Genomic DNA, 19,721 nt, shown 5'->3' on the forward strand with positions numbered 1-19,721 from the left:
TTTATAGACAAAACGGCTTACAATTCGGTTATACGAAGCAAAGTAATATTGTGAATTCTTTTCTTTATTTTTCTCCAAATGGGTCATCATGTGAGTAACAACGATAGGGCTCGTTGTCCACATGCATTCGCTCGCCACTCGCCAGATTTCTCCGGGTCACGTTCTCTGTCCGCGGCCGTAGCACGCCGCGTGTCACGCAAACGGCACGCGGGTCACGTACTCTGTTCGCGGCGGTAGCACGCTACGTGTCCAACGTTCATCAGGCGCAAAATGTTGTAGCTAGTAGAGTAATATAGATGACAAAACAAAAGACTGATATGTGATATGATAAGTTTTTGAAAATGATTTCCTCGTGAAGATATTAGAAGACTAAATAATTGCTGTTGCAAATGTAGATACTTGAAAAGACGGCGGAAATTAAGTTTTTATTTCATAAGATTATTTTAGTGTTTTTAAAAGTCTAGTTTGAATTCTATTTGAAAAAATGTAGTCGGCTATTCGTAAAAAAAGTGGTGAACATTTTTCGATATTCATTTGCAATCGATGTAGTTGGTATCCAAGCGACCGGTTGCCATAGTTCTGAATTAGTCGGCAGTTAAATCGACTTGAGCTTAAAAGCTTTAGTCACGACTCACGATATCACGAATCGAGCGGAGTTTGCACGTTATTTGTGAAGTACGCTGCTATATTCTGCGTATTTGAGATTCAGAAATAGATATCTAACAGGTGTATTTATTTATGTCTACATTAAAGCAGAGTAAATTCAATATGAACGTTAGAAGCGCTTGATATAATATTTGTAGAGCTAATTCTGAATCCAGACACTAAATTATAACAGCAAAATCCCAGTAATAGAAGTGTCAACGTGCACACAGGACGTACAAATAAACCGGTAATGTAAGCGAGCTGAGCGGCAATAGGAAACACGAAATAAGTTTATCCGTGGGCGAGCCCGGACGTCGCGGTGGTAAGATTTATTGCCGGGAGCCATTTTAAATTCTGTGACGCGGCATTTCCACGTCCCCAACGTTTCGTGTTAGCCCGCTATTTCAATAACTGTACAACGTGAAAGAAGGTCTGACGTCGCGTGTTCGCACTCAGCGCTACGACTGAGCTACGGCTGAGCTACGTTTAAGTTACGCCTCACTTAACTGCCGGCCGCGTATTCGCCACGTTACATTAACGCTACATTGATAAATGTGCTAACTGTACAGACGGTTTATTGTTATATTTACATATTTGGTTACGAGCTCAATTACTGTTTCAGCACATTCTGGTACTTTGTCGTATATAACACTGGGAAATTTAATATACCTTGTCGTAAATGGAAAATTCTTTAGTAAATTTTAAAGTAGCAGCTGTACCGGAAGTTTAACTTAATTCCAGATACGTACCGTGGCGTTATTCCTGACGTACAATACATAAAACATTAGCAACACTCGCTGGCTCGCTGGAGAAAAGAACGAAGCAATAAATGTTCTCGTTCAATACCTTTAGCTTTTCAAATGGCCATCGAGCTTCTTAAGCTCAGCGTCATTACAGGAAGAAATCCCACTTAGTTTTCATTCTATCGACTACTTTAATATCGATTAAAGCTCGGGAGCGGAGATTCGATAAGGGTGCCGGTTTGCAGCGCGCAATGGAGACTGCACAGAACAAAGAGCTCACTGCCTGTAGTCACGGACGTCGTTGAATTTTTATTTTCACTTTACCCGATGCTGTTGCAGCTTCATTGCTACTTAACAAACTATAGCTCACGGTGCACGTTTTACGCTGCAAGCTTTACGCTGCATGCTGCCAGCATTCAAAAATAAATTAAAATATATTTCTGGGGTTGTGTAAACGTTAACGCTCATTGTCCTCTCTACATTTCGTCCAGCCAGCACCGATCGTTGCGGGATAAAGAAATAAAACTACGATACGGCATTCTCGGGGTCACGATTTAACGCCTCACATACCGCGGTACGTCCACCAAACCAAGTAAGCATGATAACGTTTTGCTCACAGATTTTTATTCTTATCCCGATCCTGTCGGCGATATCGAAGCGGCGACGAGTAGTTGATGCGGCCATCGTAAGGTGGTTGGACGCCTGGTAGGCAAGCAGTTGACGAATCGGCGTTGACCTTAACGTTCGATAATGACGCTTGCATGTTTAGTGGCTATTTAGAAGTTTAAGCGTTCATTTATCGCTTGCCGCTAAACGCAATTGATAGTTTAGAAATTGCCAAACTGATAGCAAAATGCAAATTTGGTTGTAAAAGAAACATTTATTACTTTACCTTGTTTAAAAAAAATGCTGCCATCTATTTTGATTACATAGTTGGTAGTCATGGAATTTTAGAGTTTACTAGACAACTAAATACAAAACCCATTCCACACAAACACAGTTGATATTTTATTATTTTTTATACTCCTTGGGTAACTAATAATGCCTAACATGGACGTCGTGTACACAAATATATTGTAAGAAGATAAAGCGAAAGCCATAATAGAGTATCAATATATAATATTACAGTTAAACAATAATAAATAACGGGGAGTGGTACACGTGCCTGTAATTTGAAACCACACATTATTACACGAACGACCCCGCAATATCTCCTGTTTCATAACAAGAATATGTCAAAATTTCACCTAACACGTACCGCATACCTGGAAATGGGTAGTCGCAATAAATGGAACATTTCGATAAGGATTGTATTTCTAACAACACAATGACATAATGAAGGAAATAGAAGACGTGGAGTGTGATGCCATCAAATTATGTTTCCTGTTTGTTACAAGTTAGCGAGGAGATTTTACTACAAGTTCTCAAAAAGGAAAATATCTGAATACTAAAAGAAGAGCCATGTATTTTCATGTTTAAACTTGAAAAGGTAGAAAAAAAACACTCAACAAAGTTATTAAAAGACAAATACATCATCAGATCAAATAACATTTGTAGTTGTTAGGTCGCGATGTAAAGAAGGCTGTGGAGCTACTGCTAGCATACACAAGACAAAGCCTGCTCCCGCACCACCGCACCACCGCGCACCCGCCCCCCGGCTCGCGCGCTTCGCCGCACAAAAGAACATCATCGCTGTCATTCCCATTTTCTTGGTGCCCCGCAAACTGTAACTTTGTGTGGCCACGAAAACAGCAGAAATTACAAAATTTTAAATTAGCCTCATTAAAGAAAAGAAAATATTCGTTGATGCTTGCCAGAGTGAAAAGAGAAATGGAATTGCACGTTGTTTTATACAAATTACACCGTATATTACAGTTACGAGCGTTGTAAATATTTGCAAAAAGTTTAATGATCTCATTATAAAATTTTACGCTTATTATTCATAGATATCGTCTTTATCGTTTAATAGAAGTTGGCTCAATGAATGTCCTTATCATAAACTTGACTTAACAACATTTAAATGTACATATTTTGTAATTAAGGATACGTTAAATTAATAAGAATTGTCGCTAGTTTGGTGGGCCGAGGTAGCGACTGTACACGTACATTCTCCCCTTGTCTTCAGTGTAAATGGGCGGGCAAAGGCTTCGTTCTTATTTCCGGTGCAGAGAGTACGACCTGCGCCCGCCGGAAACGAACGGAGTGTGTCATGACACTCTAATAACGATGCTTTTGTACAGTCGAAATTTTTTAGAAATGAACATTTTTTTCCAAATACACAACGTACACCAAAAATGCAACGAGAGAAAAATGTTGTAAAATTATCCAACTCGATTATTTGTGACGTTTGAAGATGTATATTCTTTAATCAAGACAGTTATTTTGTTGAAATCAACATCACTTTAGACTTGCTTTTAAGTATCTCGTTACAAAAAAGAGTTATGGTCAAGAAAGCCTTGTTATAAAATGATTGTGTTGTACAGGTGTCGGTGTGGTGCCAGGTGGTAGCAGTGGGAGCGGGGCTGCGGGCTTGACGGAAGGTCGCGAGCGGCCCTACTTTGACGACGTGTCGCCACGCAACGTGTCCGCGGTGGTGGGACAGTCTGCCGTGTTGCGATGCCGCGCCAAGCACATAGGAAACAGAACTGTGAGTATATAGCCAAACAAGGACCTACAAAATGATGAATGATCTTGTCAGCGTTTTTGGAAAACTGGGATGTGGCGAGCTAAAGTCCTAACATAATTAATGTGCTTTGTAAAATTATTCAAAGAAAATAAGTCGTCAAAAATGTAAGTTTAAGTCGTTATTAAATAGAAGAAAATAAACTGTAAAGCTGTGTATCGGCGTTGGTTGAATATTTTAGCATATTCATGGAAATGCCGTGCCGTTAGCGTGATTGAAAATTGGATATTTCGACGTCAGTCTAGATCGCGCCGTAGCTACCTGAAATAACCAGAAAATCTAAACTTCATAAACATTTTCATAGCCTCTCGGGGCCTAAATTTCATAGTATTGGAATAAAATTCAAATGTAATACGTGCGTAGCGTGGGAAGTGGCTGCAGGAGTGCGGGGCGCGGGGCGCGGGGCGCGGGGCGCGGGGGCGGCCAGTGTCTACATCTGTTACTTGTTATTTATTTACAAACTGGCCATTATCCCCAGCCTCGAGTCCAGTTCACATTTAGCTGTCCCCGGGGCACCCTTGGAATAAAAACTAGGCCGCGTCGTCGAGAAAATGATATTTTGTTATAATATTATGAATAAATTAGCCGTTAACGGATACCGGCCGAGGAAGTTGTGGAGTGGACGAGCACACGGAATACAAAGTAAACAAGAATGTATTTATAACGTTAAAATCATTAGAAAGTACAATATTACAGATTCTTCGTTCTTAAACAATTTGGGGAATAATATTTAATGCGCATTGACCTCATACAAAGTCAGTGAAGAATATTATGAATACGATATGTTCCCTGTTACACAGGCAGTGTGTAGACTGTACTGTCGAGTGGGCGACAGAGGTCGCTATCAGTCCCGCACCTGCAAACCTCTCCCGCATATCATTTTTCAGTGTCGATCCTGTTATTGGGCCGATATCCCTACTCAGCGCCGCTCCGCTGACCGCTATATTAATGGTCGCCGGATCCGCAGCCCATTCCACCAAATAAATAGCCCACTGACATGTCTCGCGATGCATTCTGATATATTGTTTGCCAAGTGTCGGTAGGCACTTCATATTTCCTGTTATTCTAGTATATTCTTAGAGATGTAAGAAATGTGAATAATATATTTTTATTGCAATGCGCTAATCGTACAAAATGTTAATGTAGATGCCACTGTCAAAATGCCAAAACTTGTCACGTTTTTGTAACTGAAAGTAAATTTTGGTAAGGTAGAAATATAATGTACAATATTTTATTATAAAAATGATAAAAATAAAAAATATGCAACAGTAAACTTTAATATGGATAAGAACATTAAATTGTTCAAGTTTGTTTTCCGCAAATCCACGGCGCGGCGTGGCGGCGTGGCGGCGTGGTGGCGCGGCTTGGACTGAGCCGCCCGCTCTGACGCAACCTAATTTGTGTAGCACTTGAAATTAAATAGCACCTCACATCTTCACGAAACCTTAAGAACTTGGATTTTGATTAAAATACCACCAACAATGGACGTCGGAATTATATTTTTAATTCTAAAGCTTCGGCTGAGAAATTAGAGAATAAATTCCCTTCCCTTTGTTGGGTTTTTGTTTTTAGGCGTAATTAGAGTAAGCTCGCTCTGAGCCGGCGTAAGCCTGCGCCGTAATTAAGCAAGATGGAGCGTCCACAGCCTTTTTACAACGTTTAAAATAATAAAATTAAGTAACGCCTAAGCGAGACAATTTTTTTCCATCTCATTTTCAAAAGCTAATCGCATAATTTCTTAACTTAGACTTTATAATAACAACAAACAATCAAAGCAAATCAACATGTTTTAACAATAACATTTGTGTGCAGGTGTCATGGATGAGGAAGCGAGATCTTCACATTCTGACGTCACACATCTTCACGTACACGGGGGACGCGCGCTTCAGCGTGCTGCATCCGGAGCCCTCTGACGACTGGGACCTTAAGGTGGACTACGTGCAGCCGCGGGACGCCGGCGTCTACGAGTGTCAGATCAACACAGAGCCCAAGATCAATATGGCCGTCGTGCTTAATGTTGAAGGTACTTGTTATTAGTTAAAAGAAGACAAAGGGAGACAAAACAAGCAGTTTACTCAATGTCAATTGACCACAACGTAGGAGACATCGCCGAAGAACGAAAGATGTTAGAAATTACTTGATCATAGATCAACTGTTTCAAGACCATATCATTTTCTCATTTATATTCTGTCTAACTCTTCCGGCTTCGGTTTACTGATAGCTTGCGTCATACAAGTTATTTTTATAAAGCTCCGAGGAAATATGAGTACGTAATCTCACATTCGTCTGCTGTCATATTATAAGAAGCAGCTAATGCCACGATACAAAGCGTCCGTCATTAGTTTAAGTCAGGAGCGATTACTGCCGACTGCTGCCGACTGCTGCCGACTACTACCGACTACTGCTCACTACTGCTGACGCGTGCAGCGAATATATTTCGGTTAGAAATATTACTTCATAAATTATGACGAGTTTAGCCTGTCGAGAATATCCTCAGTTAGCTTACAAAGATAAAGCTTAGGCAATATGAGATGTTTCTTGGTTAATACAATTATGAAAGACGAAAACAATTTTCTGAAAGTGATGTTTAAGTTGGAAGAACAATCTACCTAACAATTTTTTGCGTTTAATTTACTTATGATTTTCTGTGTCTGTACTGTTTTACTTACAATGTTTGACTACTAATCTCATTACGATTCGTCAATGATATTTCTTTATCTTGAACAATATAATATTAGCTTATTTTAGTAACTATTATAATTCCAGGCCGCAGTGTAATTAAGACATCTTTTCGCTATAAACTTGTAAATTGCTTCTTGAAATATTTACGTTAAAATGAAATTGACGCTTTAAAATTTAATAAACAAGACGTGACGTCACAAAAGGCCGCCGAAATGCTCGATAAAGTGAATAATTTAACGGCATCTTAAAGGCAAACCTTGTCTCTGGAGTGAACAAGATCAGGTCTTTTAAAATCATGACGCACATTATAATTCAAGCGAAAATATCAAAGTAAATGATTCAAAGGGTGTTCAAAGAAAATTAGGACCATGGAAATTTTGATGTTTTAACCTTTGTTTTATAATTAGGTGAAATGTTTTGAAAGATCCAAGAACGAATCGCAGGACTTTTAAGAAAACATTATCCTTAAAGGAAGTAGCAAAAACATTAATAAAGTTTAATGTAGAGTATTATTTATAAATAGATTTCGATTAAAGTTAACAAAAAAAAGCAAAAAAAATAAAGGGAAAAACAGCTAAATTGCAAAAAGGTTGCAATATAAGTAAAATATCTATAAATACAATTAATAAAAAACATTGGAAATTCAGTGTATTATAAATCAGCGGAATGTATGGTTTCAATTTGGAATAATAATGAAAGTTTGAAGCTCGGCCGCGGAGGACGTTCGGTAAAGTTATCTCTTACTAACTCTTACTAACTGAGTCGAATAACCGATTAAACTTTCAAGTTTCACGCAATTGCTTCATCCTTTTGTATAATTTCTTCTGCTCCGATGATTACTTATAGCTCGTTCTCATTTTCATTGATAATTGTATACTACTTGATAAAGGAAATTTCAAAGTAATATCTTTTATATTTACGTAATGTCCATCCTATAGATACAGCGCATAACTTTTAGTTAATTATCGATAATAAATAGTAATTAGCCGTACAGCCAAATTTACTTTCCGTCTCGTGTTTTGCAGACCGGGTCATTTACCTTTAGGCTATTGGCGATTCAAAAATCTATTTACATTTTTTATTACTTTCCATTTAAGATTGTGTTACAAAAATTTGTAAGTGCGGAATTCATTTAAAAAACTAATAATAGGTATTAGCCCATGTCACCCGGGAATAGTGTAGCTTCCAAATAGTGAATTTTTTAAATCGGTTCATTAGTTTCGGAGCCTATCAAATTTTTCATCCTTGTAATAGTAGTATAGATAATCGTAGTATGTTTTATGAAATTTGCATCAACGACAGTGAGCAGACGTATAAGTACATAAAAAATTCTCCCTCACAGGCAGTAGAATGCCCGTAATCTGTCAGCACGCTCCAGCGCCTGATGTACCCTCTCAAATTCTGTTCAGTGCCAATTACAGCGCTTGTTACGCTGAAAAATGTCCGACAAAAGCGCGATATACATATATTTCATATGATAACCTATAAATCGTCCGCCAGCTATTCAGTCCCTTTCATATTAACATTTGTACTGAAAATGTTAAGGCTACATTTTATATTATTGATATATCTGTAGTGTAGAGAGTGAAAATATAATTCATAGTGTACATTTTGCAAATAAATGTTTAATGACATTAAGTTATCTAGTTACAGAAGTATAACAACATCAAGTCTAGACACTTTCTAAACAGCCGTATCAGCTTAATTGTGTTAACTAATAGAAAAACTTTTCCTTCATCTCTTATGCCTTATTTTCAAACTGAAATATAAATGTAATTAACTGAACTTTAAATATAGAAATTTACTTGTTTTATTTCGTATTTTACTGTTGTTGTTGTTTGCACGTTTCCATTAACACTTTAAAATATTTTTAATTTAAGTCTGCAACAGTAGCTTAATGTCTTTATAAAACTAATTTACTGGATGATTAAAGAGAAATAATTTTATTATAAAATAAAATACATACGTTTTAAATATTAATTCACTAATTTTGAAACATTATCCTGCTTAATTAATCTTCTGAGGGACATAAAATATTTTACACATTACGATTTTTATAAAGAAGAATTGCTTCGGCGCATTCAACATTAACTTTCGATTATTGGACGGCTGTTTTTACACAGTATTCGGTCTTATTTACCTTTTGTTGCTGTTTTTGTTAATTGATGAAGAAAACACAGAAACAAATGCTAATGCAAATGATTTACTAAGACGTTGTCGTAAATCAAATTACTTCCGTCTTCGAAATTTTATTTGTAAGTGCGCGTTGGCAAGACGTGCCTTGTGCGGTGTGCGGTGTGCGGTGTGCGCTGCCGTCGCCGTCACCAGGGCATGTGCTAGTTTATATTCCTCGTCTCCTCTCCTAAGCTATTGTCTTGTGAATTCCAGATGAGTCCCACACCCCCGCGAGCCCGCCACCGGCCCGCTCCTCAGGTACTTTCCATTCCTATAATATTTTGTTTATTCATTAGCCTTCATACATTTCAAGCCTGTTGATTCCCAGTCGTCTTTTTGTTTTACATATCTTTTTGCATTAAAATGCTCTCCTGATTTATCGCTTCATATTCAGTATTACTTTATGTGGTTCTTCATTTCCTGGTGATATTATGTTTAATAACATAATATAATTGTTACTAAGCGTATCATTTAATATAGTATAAATGAATTCACAAAGGAAGGGTTTAGTATGTCTTACCTAAAATATCTCAACTAATAGATCCAACTAACAACAATAAAAGATAACACTACGAGTATAAAGGTAAATAAGTAATGCTACAATTAGTAAAAGCCCATAAATATACGGGACCACATTTGTCCACAACGAAAACCGTACGATCTAAATTCAATTAAACCTAAGTAAATTGACTTAATGCGGTTTATGTGAATTTAGTGAGCAATTTCGTTCACCGGAACGATTGATCGCTTCGTAAAAATACGTCGATACGTAAACCACGGAATTGCTAATTGTTTTTATTTATATAATTAGAACATGATGAAAACTAATCTCAATATAATGAATATAATTTCTTTCATCAAGTAGTTTTATGTGTGTATATTATTTTGATTATCATAAGGGTGTCGGGCTTTTTCATAGTTAGAAAATATCAAATCAAGTAATCGTTAACCACACAGTGTTATCGTGAGTGCTTTGTTACTTTGTCTTTATGATGAAATTCTTGTTTTCATTGGAAATAATATGTATTGTTGCAGCGGCAGCGGCAACTATCTGGGGCTCTCAGGACGTCTACGTGAAAAAAGGCAGCACCATCTCGCTGACCTGCTCTGTCAACGTCCACTCCTCTCCGCCGTCCAGTGCCTCTGTCCTATGGTGAGACTTCCATAATTGTGACACGGAGGCGGCTAACTTGATTAATGTATTTGTATCGCGTATGATTTGATAAGAACTTAGTTAAAAAAATCTTCGCTCTCGTTATAGAATGGCAATGACGAGGATAGTAAAATAAAAAGATACTAAAAAATGAAATAACGAATTATTTTTGGTGCAATCACCACAGGAATCCTCGATGTGCACTTGAGGAGAAGTAGAAAATATACCAAACTTAACTTGTATATACTGAATCAGGTACCATGGAAACTCGGTGGTGGACTTTGATTCGCCGCGCGGCGGCATCAGCCTGGAGACGGAGAAGACCGAGGGTGGTACCACCAGCAAACTGCTGGTCACCAAGGCCGCGTTAGCCGATTCCGGCAACTACACATGCGTGCCCAATAATGCGCACCCCGCATCAGTTTCAGTGCACGTTTTGAACGGTGAGTATTTACGCCAGAACATGCTACACTAACCATTTAACTTGTTCTTCTAAGCATCTTCTCTGCAACCCTTTGTAGACCTTGGTAAGGTTAGGCAAATTTTTCCCAAGGGTTTGTTTTTACCGTAAATCTTCACAGCAAGGAACTTGAACCTTAAAACCGTCATAATCGGTTAGTTTAAGAAGTAATAGAGACTTTGGTTGTACAGGCGAGCACCCAGCCGCGATGCAGACGAGCAACCGCGCGGCGTCGTATTTGTTGACGTCACAGCTCAGCTGCGCCCTGCTCACCTACCTCCTCTCCTCACTCACCTGCAGATGATTGCATTGAACCCCCCACTTTACATAGCAGAAGCTTTTGTTTACTTGATTGTAATAAGTGCTACAATTCTAGCCTCTACAAATTAATCACAACAACAACGTAATGACCGTAAGACAATAGAAATCAATTATTAGAACCTTTTGATATATGTGGAAGTTTCCCGATGTAATCATGCACAGTGGTGATAAAAAGAGAAACAAAGGCTTCTTGCTTCTCCGAACAGAAACTGTTTATTCTAATAATGAACTAGTCAATAAGAATCGTTAGAAACATGTTATAATTAACAAAAAGGACAAAGGACTTGGTGATCGAGTGAAAATTAGATTTAAGATTAATTACGAACAGATTACAAAATTGATCGAAACAGAATTTGATGTATTCGTAATAAGATGAAAGTTTTAAACAACTGCTTTTTCTGAGCTATTATATACGAGTATGTAATAGGAAAGATTTTATAAAATATGCATAAATATAATTTTATTGTTATGTAAAGTAATTTAACAAATTGATATTTCATTTTTAAAGCATTAAATAGTTATTTGAAAATTGTGATATTTTTTTTTAATATTATATATTTTAATTCAAAACGCTTATCAAATATTTAAATATTGTTTACGATTGTGATAATAATTTAATGTATATTTTATTTTTTTTAATTTAATTTATTATTTAATGTTGTTGTATTTATGAAGTGTTTCTGCAAATATTGTAAATTGTCAGTTTATGTAAATACAATAACTGATACGTAATATTAGAATAAATTGAAATCAAAAATCATTGTAAATATTTTAAATTGATGTAAATATTAAAATTTTGCGTTCATTTAATTATCAAACTAGTTCTTGTTCTACCGAATTCGGTGATAAAATTGTTTGTTTTGTTCCTAGAACAAATGTTAGTGGTTATTTATAATAAATCACCTATTTTCATCAGAATCATCTCACTATTTATTTAAGCTTGCTCACGTTTTAAGAATTATTTTAAGTTTGCTCAATTATAAGAGATCATTATTTGAACAATAAGTAAAAAAAATGGTTTGTTCTAATAATTTACGAGCCGTGTGAAATTCCATGCACAGACTAAAAATAGAGATAATAATAGGTGTACTATGAACACTATTCCAACATTCCTTTAACATTTGGCTGGTATTTGTTTAAATAAAATTTAATAAAGTTTCATAACTTGCTCACGTTGTATAAATAAACTTAAGAAAAAACATTCCTCGTTATAATTTTATTCATAAAAGTGAGGCAATTTATAAATCTAAACATTTAAAATAGCAAACCTTTTTTCGTAATGAAAACGTAATGTTTATTTAGGCCTTTCATTAGGGCGTAATATAAAAATGCCTCAATACAAAGCAAGCGCGCTCAATGTACGAATGTCTCGTTTTGCTCAAACGATTTGCATAAAAACGCGATCAAAGTTACACGGTCTGAATTAGGGTTGGCAACAATTACGCCGCCGTCGCAACTGTTCCCCGTAAACTGACGTAACTTGATGCTCTTTCTCAGTAAATTGGGTTAAATGAAAGGCCCTGAGAATACGACGATATCTTTAACTTACATCTATCCTTCAGGGATGACGCGAGATGCTTATCGCTCGAGCAGTTTGCGCAATTTTTTTATAACATCTAGTTATCAGATTAACGGTACAACTGCGTAGTACAGTCGAAACGAGAGAAAAAGTTTTGCGCTTTTAAATATTTTAACAGAAAAGTCTTTCCTAATTACCAAAGTTATAAACTTCGCAATCCTATAAATGTTGTAATGAAAATAAAATTCTCTCTTTCTACGTAGAATTTTTAGTTACCAAAAAGTAATCGAAAAGTATAACTTATTAGGAATGCAGTGAATTAAATATTACTTAAGTGAGTTTGATTATAATGAGTTATGATTATAATTTAATATTCATGTTTCTGATGAAAAAAGGCATATTAAATATAATCTAGATAATAACGACAAATAATATTAAAATATTAATAAATCTATCAATTGTTTTCAATGTAAACACTCTTACGAAGACTATAATTATGTTGACTCTCATCTCATTTTATAATCTTTAAAAAAATAACGATTATTTTTAAATGTAAAAAAAATAGTTTTTATTTCATTTCCTTTCCAAATACATTTCATTTTAGTGTCAACTTTAATGTAATGCGGAGACTAAATAATATTCAATAATAAAATGAATAAATTCATTTTGGCAGCTCAATTTAGCGCTTGGATATCGCTAATATTAAGTTAGCAAAGCTTTGTATACTTATTATTCTACAGGAAGATACATCAAAGGATGTCATTTCCATTATTTTACATTCCGGTTAACTACATAAAATATTTAGATTATTTTGTACATCAGATAATGTTGAAGAGTCTTGCTCTTGCAAAGATTTCTTACTACCAGGGTATCATAGGTGACATAGTTGTTTTTAAATGATTGACTTATTGCTAACACAAGACATATGAGAGTCAGTGGAGCTGTTTGAAGCCTTTCCATTCCTTAATACTTGTAAAGTAGATGATACCGGTTACTATAGTAAGTTATAGATGGATTAAACCTAGCTATGTTCCTTAAAATAATGCGTAGATTCATTGTTATAAATGTAATTTCGTCAAATAATTTGTACGAGCGTACGTTTAAGCAGGACGGGTTATCGAACATTCGTTCGTCTGTCCGATGGTTACCATTTTGTTTTTGTATTTTGTAAATAATTGTAACACGATGGAAGGAAGTATTAATAAACTTTACAAAAGTAAATTGACTTTTACTAAAATCTGTTATTAACATGAACCTGAGTGACAGGGGGTAAGTTTTGATTAATGCGTTATACTTTCTTATTCAAAAATGGTATGTATTTTTTACAAAAGACGATTTACATTCAGTAGAGAGAGAGAGAGAGGCATGCTGATGTAATGAAAACATAAGCTCGCTAAGAATTTCATTTAAAAGGTTAATGTAAAAAAATATTCATACATTACGGTTTAAGATAAGCAGATTTATTTGAGAAATTCTTTTTGATGGTTTTGCAAATAAGCAAGTCGTCGTTTTCGCAAACAAAATTAGAAAAGACATATTCCAAACCGAAATGCTCAAACGAAGTTATTTCGACTCTCGCGTAATCAGTTTATGTATACAGCGAAAATGATTGCCGCTCGCAAATCCTTTTCATTTTTTGTGGCAACACCAGCAACAGCAATCCCGACAATCATATTATTTACTTATGCATATAGCTTAGTACATTATTATCGAGTTAACTCGCGCGGGCTTTGACATTCTGACAACGTGTTTGTGAAATTTATATACAGATTTACTTACTGTTTGTATGGTTCATTACTTTAATAGTACAAAATATATAGTCTGTGATTAAACAAAAACAGTGTTTATAAAATCAATAAACGCATCAAATAAAACGCCACGTTATTTACACAGCAGAAATATTATAATTATCTACAATTATCATTGACATTTTACGGCGAGTGAACTTGATTATGTCACGCATAAATGGATCTAAGCCCATCATTAGGAATTTCCTCTATAATATACCTTTAAGGGGTTATTATTTTAGTAACCATAAAATAACTTACTACGGTAGTAAGACTGAACTAATCCTATAATTTGAAGCTAGAACTGGATGATGTCTAACCAGTAGTCGGTCAGACACAAGCCATTAAGGGGATAAAAGTTTTTATTGTCCGGCCGCGCGGCACTTCATGGCCTATCTGCCGGCGCTACGCCACTGCGCTCAGATAAGTTTGACGTCGTCGCTTCCAGGGGACCACTAAAACTGTTTTATGTTACATCATATTGGACTTCATCGGCATAAGAAAATATTATATAGCCTTTATGTCAACTACTACGAATATTACTGCTGAATCTGCGCCGACTGACAAGAGTCGTCACAACGTCATACAACATTGTCTATCTTATATATAAAAATCTCGTGACACAATGTTAGTTATCCATACCACCGAAACGGCTTAATCGATTTTTATGACATTTTATATGCATATTTAGTAGGTCTGAGAATTGGCTACTATCTATATTTTAATCCTGCGCGGACGGACTCGCGGGCGACAGCTACTTTTGTATATTTTTTTATTTTCAATGAGTAATTTTGTTGCATTATTTTGCTTTTAAAAATAAATACAATATAAGCTGTAGAATTAAGACAAAAAGGTTTATCACGATGACGCAGCGCTTACAGAGGCTGTCGGCAACTCGCTTTGATCTCGGTGACGTCACTGTAGCCGTACGTACACGGCCGCTTTTTCCATCGCTAAATGATTTAATGGTTATGAATCGCTTTACGAAGTTTCCCCTGCATTAGCGCTTCTATATGGAACTTTTACTTCGCGACAATGGCTCATTTCACAAAGAGGTAATGACTAAAGTTACATCCTTGAAACAAAATTAATACGACGTTTAGACAGTAAACATACAGTCAAGGACGTTTATTTCCTACCCATGAGACTGTTAAATGACATGTCAATAAATTGTCATTAGACATTCCTAATTTACATCTCTTATAGTATCAATTGTACTATGTACAATTAATCCAAAGTGGGATACGAATTTAATTCTTTAACTGTAAAAAACAATGTCTTACCTCTCAAAAATTGTAAGCATAATTGTTGCCTATGAAGTACCAGGCATTCATAAATGTGAACAAGTAGAGGTATCATCTCGAATATTAATTTAAATTCTTGTATAAATCGATTTAGTTCTGTGAGCGGTGGAACAAAGTGATAGTTGGCGACATTCCAATGTCCTGCACAATTTACTTACGGATAGACCGCAAGAGTATTCAGTGAATAGTTTATATGCGTGGCTTGGCAAGTGCTGCCGCTGCCGCTGCCGCCGGTGCTGCCGCTGCGGGGAATTAGAGAGACATTGTCATAGACATGTTACCGCCCGCGCCGGAGCAAAGTGGCCGCTTATGTAGCACTTCTAACTTCGATACTGACTTTATAGTTAACCCATATGAGGTTAGATTAACTATAACTTCACGACTAACTATGGGTTTAGACTACTACATCTATGCCAAATTTCACCGAGATCCATGCAGCGGTTCTGGAGATACCTTTCAACATCCATCTATCCATACATACATTCAAACGTTCGCATATGTTATATTAGTAAGATTTTATGCTGTTCATAGAGATTACTACATACAGTTTATATAAAAGCAAATCCTTTGAGCAGCGAGCGATGTCTTTGTGAAGTGCACTCGCGGACTATTAAAATGAATAAAAGTTTTTGCTAGCTCTATCATCGCGTCGTTGTTGCGTCGTCTTGTCGGCGAGCGGGCCTCAGTTTCATGTAATAACTTTAATGTACTCCAAGTAACTTCTCTACAGCCATTCAGTACTCTATTAAATATAGAGAAATTCTTACATTTTTATAAAATTAAACGGACTCCCGTACTTACTAGTGAACACCAAAGGCAATATGGCAAAACTGCACTAAGCGAGTATTTAAATAACCATTATGACTTATTAATAGTTAAGCTATATTTGTAAGCAGTCGGAGGAAATGAAATAAGATGATAATTGTACAATGAGGTTTCTTGGTAATGCACCTGAACAATCTTATTGTAATTGTCTTAAACCGTTGTCAGAATTCTCAAAAAGCAGCTTCAGAGCAGCTTGTTATAATTATACTCGCAGTAATGACTTTTTAATGAGGACAAAATTCACAATTAAGCAATTGTTCCGGCGCGCAGACATCACTTACTCTGCAAATTAATGAGCATTAAATAAGATGTATTATTCGTATACAACATTGTTGGCTTCTGTTTGTGACTTGGCCTGTATATGTAATCGTAGTTACAGATCGAAAAAAGTACTAATCACAATGGATAAAGTAAAATTGTATTTATTTTAACGTTTAAAACAAGTAAAACTTACAACAGTTTGATGAAGACTTTCTCAAAGTATTTATTTTGTTCAAATAATGTTGAAATTATTTAGATATGTATCTTTACAAAATATTTTGCTAATGTTGATGACTAAGTTATTCAAGAATGGTGTTAATAACATACCTAAGTGCGGCAAAAGTGAGAGATCGCTGTATGGCGTGACTGAAAGTTGTATAGCATACGTAATGTCATTTTCACACGAGGGTAGAACAGTGATGCAATGCAGTAGGCCAACGTACAACAGTTTTATTTTGACACTAAGTATATGTTCAAAGAACAACATAACTGAACTGTGTACTGTTCTATATTGTTCTACCCTCGTGTGAACTAGTATAACTTTAGTACAATGTTAAAGTTGTTAGCACAACAATTCGGTGCTTAGTAGTCAGTAGTATGGTCATTAAGTCGTCGAGCGGCTAGCAGCAGTTCACAATGACAATCCCCTGACGTCTCTCGTTGACCACAAAACTTAGCATTCCGCTCAGACGAACCACAAACTTCTAGAGATGGTTCATTTTCACTGATATTCTGCAAGACTCCGAGGTAACTAAACTACTCCAGTGTATCGGATATATACAGAATAAATTCGCTATAGTCTTGGTATTTTCTAAGAGGATACAGAATTGTTTTGTTCAGTATTTTGTATGAAAATTTCATTATTCAGCGTTGCACAGATATTTTCTATTAAAAATTATTATTCCATTTAAAAAAGTTGAAGAGTTAAAGACCTAAGCAGTCGTTTTCGCAATGAAATGTAGTAAGATCGACTTGATTTGATCTCTACAATTATTATTAGGTAATATTACAGTTAATTTAATTTTAGTAAATGATTAAAATACTTTAATCCGTATTATCACAGCAATTACAATTATCGTAACCATAACACGGCGAGCGTCTGAAACCGTGCGCCGCCGCGCCGTTACCTTGTTTAATTTAAACATAATTATAGTATAATTGTCGGAATTAGTTTGATAATAATTCCTCTAAATACTATAATCACGAATTATAATAGCGGGAAATTATTTTGAAATTAATATTTTTTTAAATATTTCTTTAACTTGGTAATTAAACTTAATATGAAGCCTCACCACAGATTGTATTAAAGAAAAGAATAGAAGTTTGAAGCCGTAGATTTTGATCCATTAATCGAATCTAAAGTTATTGAATAAAATTGTTAAAAATGAAAGAATATTATATCAGGTAAAAGAAATCACTCATTGTTAGGTCACGTACGTCTGATAAAACTTCTTTATATCCCGTCCAGAGTCGTGACGTCATCGAGTTGGCCAGCACTCCGCGGGATCGCTTCATTGTTCCCCAGTGCATGAGAGGTTAAGTTTCGCCGCTGTAAGCTCAAGCGATCGGAAACTGTAAGTTTATGATGACAGTTTTATGTCATTACAACCTAAAGGGACATTGGATATTGACATATTATAAAGAAGAAAGATATAAGTTGGTTTTTGTATATATGTAAATACTATTGGGCCATTTTCAAACATTCTCTCGCCATTATAATCAAATATCCACGTGTGAAGCCGGGATAAATCCTTAGTTTATATTTTCGTAATGGTAAAATAAAACAAATCTTTTTTATATCTGATGTTTACACAGACATTGCGGTACGTGAATTATGTTCACAAATATGTTCTTTTACATTGTCCTGTCTAGACGTATTTGTACTCTGTGGACGTGATCTGCTGAAACAATGCTCTATCGTTTAAATCGCCGCAACCCTCGCTCCCGAGATATCGTAAAATTTGATAAATTAACGCACAGTCTATGAATTGATACTGTGCCTTATACCTGACTCCGTGTATGTACATGCCAAAAACATTTATAACAAACAATATATTGTTAATAAACTGACAAAAGATTCTATACTGATGTTATTTATTTTAACTGGTCTTTAGTGTTTGAACATGATTGTTATTTAAAAAGCTTGAGGGTTAAGAATAATTCTATAGTAAATAAATAGTCATTATAAAATATTCCGCACGAAATTAAAATTAAACTTAATTAGTAGGCTATGTGTTCTTCCATACTATGTTCTACATCTCTGCCAAATTTTGACGTGATTGATGCAGCCGTTCTGGAGATAACTTCTTACAAAAATCCATCCATTTATTTAAAATTTTGCATTTATAATATTAGTAAGACAAGAGTTTTCATTTCTTATAAACTTGTGCAAAAATATTTACAGCATTTTCTTTATTCTTTTCTATTCGTGTTTTTAATAATTCAAAATTATTTTATGGAAATTAAAAGTTAAATATCATAAAAAGTGAATCATTATTTCTTAATAGTATTAATTTGAAGGGCGAAGACGGAAAAGGGAATAACATTACAGTAAAAGCTCTCCGAAGAGCTTTCCTAAATTACGGAAGCTATAACGCCGCTTTATGAAAGTGGATGATGCTCATTAATATTGGGTTTATGGAAGTTAATACGGAAAATGGCTCGCTGATGCCTGATTTACGTGCTTTAAATTTTCAATGAACTACCAAATGTACAGCTCATTGCTGCTGCTCCCCAATCACATATATTTTAATATAAATTCACGATAGGACACAGCCGTTCATTTGTTTTCATTTATTCTTATTAAGATTTATTAAGTACTATATTGGATAAAATAAGTTGGAAAAAAAGACATATTTTACTTATTTCTTTAACCGTATATCTGAGGCCAATATCTCTGTATAAATCATATCGTCATCCCTGTCACTATGTTTGACAAAACAGAGATAACGATATGTTTTAAATGTGAAAATTTAGTCTCAGAAACCTACAGTAAATTATTAAACAAAAACCTTATGAATACTGTGAGATATTTATATTGAAACGTTTAGATATAAAACAAAAGTGTGAAATAAAAATATTCGTAGTATTAAATTATACAACTTTATTTAGAGTTAATAATAATTACACAAAATGTGTCAACGGTGAAGTTGAGGAGGAGGAG

General features: G+C 35.3%; 1 protein-coding gene across 1 annotated transcript; it reads left to right on the forward strand.

The window, feature by feature from the left end:
- The first annotated feature begins 2,723 nt into the window (after nucleotides 1-2,723).
- LOC106119250 (uncharacterized) lies at nucleotides 2,724-11,231 on the forward strand. The gene is made up of 8 exons (XM_013314166.1): nucleotides 2,724-2,784; nucleotides 2,953-3,114; nucleotides 3,872-4,035; nucleotides 5,884-6,094; nucleotides 9,142-9,186; nucleotides 9,964-10,081; nucleotides 10,337-10,524; nucleotides 10,733-11,231. Exons 1-8 carry the CDS (start codon nucleotides 2,724-2,726, stop codon nucleotides 10,843-10,845), a joined length of 1,062 nt encoding a protein of 353 aa, XP_013169620.1. The 3' UTR covers nucleotides 10,846-11,231.
- The last annotated feature ends 8,490 nt before the right edge of the window (nucleotides 11,232-19,721 follow it).

The sequence above is a fragment of the Papilio xuthus genome, unplaced genomic scaffold (assembly GCF_000836235.2).
Source record: "Papilio xuthus unplaced genomic scaffold, Pxut_1.1 DF827461.1, whole genome shotgun sequence".
Classification (NCBI taxonomy): domain Eukaryota; kingdom Metazoa; phylum Arthropoda; class Insecta; order Lepidoptera; family Papilionidae; genus Papilio; species Papilio xuthus.